Below are 10,392 nucleotides of genomic sequence, written 5' to 3'. Positions count from 1 at the left end.
ATACTTGATTTTGCCATTTTTCTTCAAGTCGCGAACCACTGAGTACAGTTTACGATTGAAAGGCGTAAGGGATTCATTTACGTACACTGGGGCCGCAGGAGAGAGGCTGAAGCCTATATCTTTGGTAGTGAAATTTCTCTTCCCACTACGGGCGGCGACAACCTTAGAGGCGAGTGAATGCCGAAGAAAACGGACTATCACTGGGTTAGGTGAATCAGACCCTTTGCCATGCAATTTAAGGCGATAGCAATAATCAAGGTCAGACACACTGATGTCCACACCAAGCGCTTGCCCTACGTTACAGACGATAGAGTCAAGGGTTTCACCATCGACGAAGGGAACACCACGAAATTCAACAACATTTCGTAGCCACTCTTGCTCAGCCCTATTGAACTGAACTTGAAGACTCGAAACACGATTTGAAATTTGGATGTTGTCTTCAGATAGGTTGTCAAGGCGTTGGTTAAGGCTAGTGAGAGAAGCCGAAATACCTTTGAGGGCATCCGCATGATCAGTGATGCACTTTTGGATGTCGGAGAGAGACGATTTTATGTCCGAGTAACCCTCTTGAAGTTGCTTTACTCTATCAAGTAGCTCCTTAACCAGGTCAGCAAGAGGCTCTTCGGAAGATTTCCCTATGCCAGGTTTTAAGGGCGTGGAGTCAGAGCGAGAAGCACGTTGCCGAGATGTACAGGAATCACACACCCAGGTTTTCTGCAGGTCATCCAGAACTTGCAGGTCCCCATCGGACATAGCAACACAAGACGGATGGAAAAATGACTTGCACTCGCCACAGTTTAGGCCCTTTTGACCACGTCGAGAGCCTTGATTACACACACTACAGGTAGGCATAGCGAAAGCAAAGCAGGAGCTCTGAGGAGACAACCTTTCAGCTCGAGAGCAGAACTCGAACCGACGGAATATACGGTAACGACGCAAGCGTTAACGCTAAATACTCAAATTATCGTGAGCGGGGTTTACTGGAGAGACATGATACCGAACTGTTATCTTGTTTTCGCACGTAAATATAGGATTTTTCATTTCCCAAACACCTGTTTCTTCCAACAGCTGAAAGCGGCAGTGCCAAATTTAAAGAACATCAAACGGCTTCAATTCAAAAAATTATGAAAATATTATAATTATGTGGACAGAAAAAAATTGTTCATCAATTAAATTTTAACTCAAACTACAGATCAACAAGGAGCGCTCACTCGCACGTATGCCGCCCCATGTGAAATATAAAAAGAGGGAGTCTCGAGAAAAGAGATACGAGTATAAAACATCACTTACGCTCGTGTGATCTTCTTTCGGTAACGCAATAGTTTGTTGCTGCTAAAGCTCTCGTCTCCTAAATCATTAAAGTGTACATTGAGTACACCCTAGTCAACATTTCCTCGTGCCTCAAATTTTAAATTTCACCGCAGTCTTTTCTCGGATATAAATATTTATACCTGCGATAGGTTGACAATAATCTACTACACATCAAAATCACACAATTTGAAGTGCCTAGATGTAAATAAGAAGATGACACACGGTTAATTAGACAATCTGTAAATTCTTAGAAAATATCAAGATGGCATTATAAGTTTCAAGCAAGGAATACTTGGCGATCAGTAACGACCTGGTTACATTTACAAGCACAACTGCAGTTACTATCTACGGAACTTATTGAATCTGTCATTAGAGGTTGATTCACTACACTCAATGATGAAGTGATTTTTAGTTGTAAATTATACACACGTCAGATTGTACTAACAAATTATGAATGCATTTTACTCATAAGTAGTACATATTGTGTCACTCCCTTGTGAAACAATGGTGACATAATCAGCATTTATCATTAACATTTTCCCTCCGTTGTCCTAGACATGGCAGCAGTGTTAACATAAGGATAACTTACAGAAAACTGCGAATAAATTTATAGAAATAGGTACGTTTTTTGAAAATGTAAAAATTAAGAGGAATTCAATCACTAAGTTTAGGTCCTTTCATTCATTTTTTTCTCGCGCACAAATGAGACAAACAAGAGAGGGGTAGGGAAACACACGACGAGTGGCCGACAAGGAGTTCCCTTACGGTGCGTTCCAAGCGCTAGTATGTGCAGTGGTGGTGGTCGAAGGTGGTGGAGTGGCGGTCAGAGGTGTGGCGACTCCAGCTTGGTTGTTTTGTTGAGGGGTGCAGTGCGTTGGATAGACCGTCTTTCGTAGAGAGCGCTCTAATACTGATGTACTTCCTTCCACTCATATCCTACGATGATAAAGCATACGTGACAACAGATGGATAAAGGGTTCACCATGTCCTGAAAAAAATACGGTGAAAATAGATACTCAGCCTTTGACTATGAACAAACCTCATTACACTTTCTGACATAAATCACTTGAAACCATTTACCCTCATTCGGACACCTGGAATTACCATCGTATACGGGAAAGCAGTGCCACTTGGGCCCTCCTCCATGGTTATTGTTTACTCTCTGAAATTCAGTGTCTATATGGGTAAACATCATTCGCTAGCAATATTTTTGACTAAAAAGTGCTTTTTAACGTATTTTATTAATGTGGAATAAGAGCCCATGCGCTTGATGAACTCTTGGCACACGCCTACAGAGGAAGTGACGTCATTCGGGCGAGGGGGTCGGCTGAAAGGGAGGGTATGGGCGTGCGCGGGGAGGGGGTGGGGCTGGGAGGGAGCATATCGGCGCATGAAAAGAGAAGTAATCAAGGAGGTGTTGTGCGACCAACCATTCCCCCCTCCCCCCGCGTCATTCCATGGGAGAACTCGCCATGTCATTTTCCAACGAAAGTGGAAAAGGCGCGAAAAAAGTGAGGTGGCGGTGGTCGTAGGGGCCGATAAGATTGGTGAGGGAGGGCGTCGACACCTTATGAAAGGTTTTGCTCCCCACGATGCTTCACCATCCCCCCGCGACGCAGCGCTGCGCTCGCTCTGGGGCGCCGTTGTCGTAGGAAGCTCGACAATTGAACTGTCATTTGCGACGAAAAATGCGCTCCCTCTCCGATCGAGTGAGCGGCGAGAGGTAGAGGAAACCCGGCGCATTTCTCTGTCGAGAACCACGTAATATAATAAGAGCCTAAGTTTCCTGGGTCATAATATCGCTCACGACTAACTCACCAACCCAAAGTTTCTTTAATAATATAAGGTTTCCTAAATGTCCGACATCAGTCGCTGATATTGGAGCGCTTTGGAATTGACTTCCGGGAAATAATTTTCATTGTGACCATAAATGAGTAGCGTTTGCGCTTCCACCATTATATCCACATCATTTAGGAAAAAGTATGAAGACGGAAACATCCAATTAACTTGCAGTGAAGTTTTCACGGGTTTCGCACCGGGTCAGGTCCTCCATTTCTCCTTCCAACGTTTCGATGGACAACTTGCCCATCGTCTTCAGGGATTCAGGAATCCAATACCAATTCCTCAAAATCTCGGGGTATATATACATAATTCTGTGGGTGAGGGCGGTTCAGCGTCTCCTGATTGGCTGCCAGTCCCCTCGTATTTTTAGGAGGTGGTCCCATATGTGGCTTAAATTATGGCCGCAGTCTCTGTTGATGTTACTGCTGTTTTTTCGAATCTGAATGGATTCTTTTACTACGCGGTCCCAGTATCCATGAGATCGACAGAGCAGCTTCGCTTCTTCCCAGTGAATCATATGATTCTCCAGGATGCTGTGCTCAGCCACTGCCGATTTTTCCAATTTTCCTAATCTTAGGTGCCTGCGATGCTCTTTCAATCTCGTCTCAATAGTGCGGCCCGTCTCTCCAATGTAGGCTTTTCCGCATTCACATGGTATGACGTACACTCCAGTAATTTTTAACCCGGTTGGGTCCTTTGCCTTCATAAGTTGATCTCGTAATTTTGGTGGAGGCAAGTGAATGGTGTGGATGTCAAACCTCTTCAGGATTATAGAGATTTTCCCTAATATGGTGGAAATATATCAGGGAAAATCTCTAAATCTCTCGGCTTGGCCATTGACTGTTGGCAGTTGGAGGAGGGGAGGATGGAAAGAGAGATCTGGAATCGGTATACTCCTGCTTTTAACAAAAGGCACACTTGCATCATGACTGACGTGTCTTGTGACAACAATCTTAGACAGTCTCATTCTGCTCACATGACTGGGAAATATTGTCGGATGGATGGTGGAAAACGTTTTACTGGGGTTTCATTCACTGATTGCATAATTGATTCTTTCATTTCCTATACCTTCGATTTTAACCGACATTCTTTTCGTTTACACCAAATATCTACCTTTAATTGCAGCTAGAATTCAAAGTGAAGAGGGACGTGGCGGAACGAGAGAGAGGGAGATCCATCGCAAAGCCCCACCTCCCTACAGTTAAGTCCTCCCTACAGTCACTAATGTCATGGTATATACAGTGGTTAAAAATTAGAGGCGTCATGGAGATACAGCATTGTTAGGCACGCCATTGCTACAGGGAGAGTTATTGAATTGGTTTAACAATTAAGTTTAATGCTAAGTTGAAAACCATAGAAATAACGATTAAAATTTCACAAGCATTCCCGCCAATAGGGTGGTTTCCTATTATTTTTTTATTGCCTAAATCGAAAGATTATTACTCCTGGAGTACGTATTTCACGCTTTTAGATTTTTGAATTACGATACATATTTTTCGCGATTGAATGAAAAGTGAAAATTTTCAAGCGCGCGAAAACGCGACGGGTAGGTATGAATGCCGGGAAATCTCCGTGTGATGTCGTTCTGGTTCCCGCTGCCGCAAGTAAGGTGAACTTGGGGCGAGGCTCTGAGCGCTGATACGACGCAGGATGCTAGCTGGGAGCGCTTGGCTTAAATAAGGATTATTAATACCTTATCAAACGAAGAAAACTTTCCGACCTTAGCCAGTTTTAATTGGTGATTATTAAGGCATGTTTCCCTGAGCTCTGTGCCTCATGCATGCATTGGTAATCTCAGACGATGTAAAACTCCTATCTACTCGTATAGAAACTAGGTCCCTGTGACGTCACGTGGAGTGGCATCGCATGGGCGCCAATCTGGCCATTTTCAAATGAGGAAAAGATTGACCCTTGCCATTCGTCTAAACCGGTACTTCTAAAACCAAATAATTTGTATATTATGAGTACACTAATGGTGGGTAACGAATCGTAATCAATGCCTTTCGTTTTCTTTGATGAAGGAAACTTCCCTATTGGAGAAAATAAGTAAACACGATAATACTACCTAAACGTAAGACATGTAGAAGCCCTGAGAATGTATAGGAGACGCAATATAAAGGAAGTTGTAGATGTAAATAGAATGGAATTCAAAGGTGGTCACAAAAAATGAATCGCAGCATTCTTTGATTTTATTCTACGCCGTTGCTTGCTTTTCAGAAAAGGTTGAGTCACAAGAGGAATGTTCCGCGGCCCTTAATTTGGAAACTGTGGAGATAAGAAGACATGTGTGGATCAGCAATTTCCATTTAGTTGGTTGTCAGGATAAACCAAGGATCCATTTAAAGGATGTCAGGCCATCGTAGGAAGTAGGACTGATGTGCACCATAGGGGAAATGGGGTGTTTGAGGGAAAGTCAAACCCAAAGTTGCCCAAAGAATGTGCAGTTCTCTCATATGTTGCTCCTTCCCCAGTTACAACCAAATGGAAATTGGATTGGGATGATATTTTCACCACGGGTTCCAGTGATAGTGAGAGTGCAGGTGATCACGGTCATCGTCGAAGGTCATCCCTCTAGGATTACCGATACGAAATTTTTAAATGACAACCAATCGCAATGACGATGAGCTCGCCTTTAGAGTAGGTTTCAGATATATCGTGAGAAAAGCTCCCAAAATGTATTAAAGACTCCGTTCGGAAAATATTCACATTTTAATGTTACTTTAGGAAGGCCTTAATAACAAAAGTAACTTATTAACACCTGAAGACGTTGTATTTATTATATTGATCGAAGTCGATTGACTGATTCTTTCTGCAGAATAGGAAGTGGCTTCGGGTTATTTGCACAAGTCACAAGATAGTAGATTGTGTTGGAAATTTGTGCATATTATCGCTACTAAATTGAAACAATTAATAGTCTGGCTTCCTCAGATTCCAGTCTTAAAGAGCTTCCTGTCGTCTTCCAGGCAAGGTATTTTTAAGTTGAAAGTATCATCGACAGCTTCGAGGTGGAAAATACGTTCACCATAAGACTCTCTACCGGACTGCCACAAGAATACACATTTCACACGAGTATAAGCTTTCGCCAATATTACACGCAAGTCTTACTTTGTCATGAACTATAAAACATTTCATATGCACATCAGCTACCTTTCCATTTCTCGGCATCGACTTTCGGCGCCGATGAAGTCTACAGTTTCACTAAAATACCCTGGTATCATGATGGAATCAGTAACAGGAAGCTTGCTAGGATCAGCCTAAGAATAACCATATTCCATCATCTGCGCGCAATCCATCGCTTTCAATGGAGGAGAAATAGATCAAATAATAGCCCTGAAGTCACAATGAACAACTCCGATACGTCTGCACTTCAATAAATGAATCATAACCACGCCGTCTCTTGTATTCAAGTATGCAAACACTACCATGGCCGTGTCGCCGTGCCTCCTCGTACTGAATAATGACGTCACTTTTCTACCAGCCAATCATAGGGCGTTCTCGATTCTCACTTGTATTTGAAAATTCTCGTGAACTTTGACGCATTAAATATCGCAAACCACGTCATAAAATAATTAAAAAAACTTTCACCGTGGTATGCAAACATATTTTTATATAATTTTGGGGCTCTTGATTATATCTGAAATATATGCAAGTTCCCTATTATACATGGTGGCAAACGTTACTATGAAGGATCCTGCCATTCGGGACGTGCTGTGATGGGGTATGTTGAAGAGTTTACCCGCATTGCGTGTATTGATGTTATGATGGACTCCTAGCAGGGAGAAATTTAAAGGAAATGTAGCGGGGTACCTTGTTTTCCCAAACCTTGTTGCCCAAAATCAGCGTGAGGAGTGTTTGTCTTTCTTTGATTTTTAGTATATTATGTTGTCTGTAGTACGGCGTCATGTGCTCCATCCTGCCAGGGCGCAGGGCATAACACATGCAGGCATTTTGGGCCACCTGGAGTCTACTGACGTCTACCCCAGACATATCACTGCAGGGGACTAGGCAGTAGTCCAAGGTGGGTTGGAGGAGTGATTTAAAAAGCGTTAGTTTTGTTTTTTCCCCCGGTTTAAAATGCATCCCTTTAAGGCGTCTTATACCCCAGTGTATTTTGCAGATTGTGCTTGATATTTCTCTGTCCCAGGAAAGGTCCGGTGTGATTTGTATGCCCAAGTACTTTAGGTTACTAACGAATGAGATGATCGTGATGTTGCATGTTATTGATGGGGTTTGGGGTCCATGATGGTGAGTACGTAGCCGTGTATTACCAATTATCATGGCCCTACTCTTCTCAGCGTTGATCGACAGTCCAAACCCCCTCAGCCACTCACTCATGCACAACAGGTCCTCATTCACACTTGAAATGCAATCACTCAGGGATGAGATGTCCGTGTCGGCAACCAGTGCGACGTCATCAGCGTATAGCATCACCCGACTGTGTGTGGGTAATCTGCCCAGCCCATCTATGAATAGACTGAACAGCATGGGGGACAGACATGAACCCTATAGGAGACCAACTTAGCAGCGACGCCAGGCCGGAGGTGGTCCATCGCGAACGTGGATGGTGGCCAGACGCCCCCGCAAGTAGTCTCCAAACCAGTTCACCGCCGACCGGTCGAAATTTAGGCCCTTAAGGATCTCCAGTAGTGCAGCATGGTCCACGGAATCGTAGGCCTTGGCGATGTCGATGGTGACGAGGACCGAGAGTCGCCTTCTGTCCATTGCCTCTCTAATGGGCTCCAGTACCCCAATGATGGCCGTCTGTGTGCTATATAGGGGGCGGAAGGCTGACTGCGAATGGCATAACATTTCCTGCGTGATCACATGATCCGAGATTTGATCCAGAACCAACTTATCTAAGATTTTGCCAAGGCAGTTCCCGACTGCAATGGCCGATAGTGACGGCTTGTCGTTGGTGAGGATACCTTGGGGATCGGGATGATGAATGGCCTCTTCCATACTTCCGGATATATTCCCTTCTTGAGACAAACGTTAGCTATTAGCGACAGTGGTTTTATGATCATTGCGGTCACCAGGTTGATCATCGCAGCGGTTATTTCATCTGGTCCGGGTGTGTGGGTCGAAGTTTTCTCACATCCCTCTCAACATCCCTTACTGTGACAGTAGAAAATACAATGGGAGGGTAATCGGTAGGAGGCATGATGGGCACCGATATGCTAGTTGGGGGGTGTTCTTCAGTGAAGCTGCTCAGCAGTTCCTCTGGTGAGATAGCGGTGTCAGCAAAGGCTCCCGAACGAGTGCCCCCCTGGGTTCGGATGTTCTTCCAAAAAGCCGCGCTACCGGCACTGGCCTATTTAAGGAAGTACCTCCTCTTGGCATTCCGGATTGTTTCTTTTGTTTTGTTTCTTGCAGCTTTGTAAGTTTCTCAGCTTTCGGGAGTTTTACTTCTGGTAAAAGAAACGTAGAGTTTGTCTCTGGCGTTCATTAGTGCACGGATATCGGGGGTAAGCCATGGTGGAGGAGGCTTCCGGAGTTTGATCTTCCTTACTGGGGCGTGTGAATTCATTACCCCAAGGACGACCGCTGTGATCTGTCCTGCTCCTACGTTGGGGTCACAGTCGTCATCAATCTCCTCCATTTGACCCACAGTGGATCATTCAGAAGTGCCACCGGGTCAACCTTGGTTAGACTGCGGGTTAGGATACTCCTTGGGGGGGAAACTGGAACTTGGCCATATATCTCGCATGATATCATATCATGCCCGGACAGCCCGGGCACCGGGGTCTGCCGGAAGTTGTAGACGTGTTGGGCGTCCGCCACAAATATAAGGTCAAGGGTATTATGAGACGTTTGGGTATGGTACATCGGTTGACGTGATAGGACCGTTAGCCCACAAGCATGTGCACCTCGAATGAATGCACGGGATGTGCTTTCATCACGGTTGATAGGGACGTTGAAGTCCCCTAAGAGGAGGCCTTGATGATAGCTTGGTAGATGTTGGGCGAAAAATTGGAACACTTTTTGCGGAGCTGTGGTCTTAGGGTGGCAGTAAACGACTCCGATGAGCAGTTTTGATCGTCTCAGTCTGATCTCTAGAAAGAGAAATTCGCACCGTTCCGCTGAGTCGCGCACGATCAGTGGACGACCCTGGTCCCAATACCATTCCTGGTGAAGATTGAAACCCCTCCCCCTTTTTTGTACGTCCGGTCATTCCGGTGCAGACAGTAGTTGTTTGGCGTGTAGATGACATCGGGCTGGGAGGGGTGGAGGTGAGTCTCCGAAATACACATGATATCATATTCGTTGGAGGAGAAGTCCGTCCAATGAGCCCTAAGGGATTCTACATTGGTGTGGGAGACTTTGATTGAGTTAGTAGCTCGAATCTTCCAAGCTGAGCCCGCCATTATAAGGCAGTCTCCCCCTTCAGCTGAGAAATGAGGGCAAGGTAGCGTTTGCCATCCCCGCTGTTTTTCGCATTGGTTCCCATGGAGAGGTACCTGGCCTCGACTCTCTTATGGAATGTATGGGAACGTAGGAAGGCTCTGCGGTTTTCCGGCTTAACCCGTGTCTTCATTTCTTTCATGCATTGGGTAAATATCGCGTTTGTGATGCCAATGGGCTTTTCCTCATCGATCTGAGGTGGAGATGGACCGTCATCCTCAGAGTCCTGCGGCCCTTCGGAGTCAGAAGTGGTATCCCCCCCCCCCCCCTCTTCGATGCTTACTACCTCTTGGGTAGCATAGCGTTTTGTGGGCTCCTGTTGGGTGACTCGGGGCCCCGTTTAGCAGCTCGTTTGGCGATCTCGCCTATGTCCTTGCAACTGCTGGGATGGCCGCGACGGGATCTTCCTGAGTTGGACGCATCTCAACTGTTCTGGTACTTGCTGGATTTGGTGGGTGGGGAAGGGCGTACGGCGTTGGTTCCTATGTAATACTCCCATCCAATTCGTGGAATTCAGCACAGCTAGGTGCACCAGGCGTCGATGCTACAGCCAACTACACCCCCGAAGCACTGATCTACCCCGATCAGTAGTGATATCGCAATGGGATACCCACAATAAACAAAAACTTTAACTCAGAAAACACTAACTGCAAAATACTTGTACGAGGTTAATAATGGTCTCACAGGGGCGGGATTTCCACAGGAGATGTATTAAGACATGCAATTAATATGCACTGGTCATTGGAAGTTGGCCGAAGCCACCCCTTGGCAGTAAGGACACTTCGAGATGACTTCAAAAAAGTCGGGCCGTAGACAGAACGAAAATGGTCACGATTA

The 10,392-nt window shown here is 45.3% G+C and overlaps 1 protein-coding gene across 1 annotated transcript; it reads right to left on the bottom strand.

Moving 5' to 3' along the window:
* Positions 1-7,671: 7,671 nt before the first annotated feature.
* LOC124170621 lies at positions 7,672-8,112 on the bottom strand. Its single transcript, XM_046549459.1, has one exon. The coding sequence runs from the start codon at positions 8,110-8,112 to the stop codon at positions 7,672-7,674; it is 441 nt and encodes a 146-aa protein (XP_046405415.1).
* Between the last annotated feature and the right edge of the window lie 2,280 nt (positions 8,113-10,392).

This window comes from Ischnura elegans, chromosome X (genome assembly GCF_921293095.1).
Source record: "Ischnura elegans chromosome X, ioIscEleg1.1, whole genome shotgun sequence".
Classification (NCBI taxonomy): Eukaryota; Metazoa; Arthropoda; class Insecta; order Odonata; family Coenagrionidae; genus Ischnura; species Ischnura elegans.
Note: the sequence above shows the minus strand (reverse complement) of the source record. Positions and strands in the feature narration are given on the sequence as shown.

Excerpts from the sequence above, each read along its gene's own strand:
- LOC124170621 (XM_046549459.1), bottom strand. The coding sequence starts at position 8,112 with ATGGAAGAGGCCATTCATCATCCCGATCCCCAAGGTATCCTCACCAAC.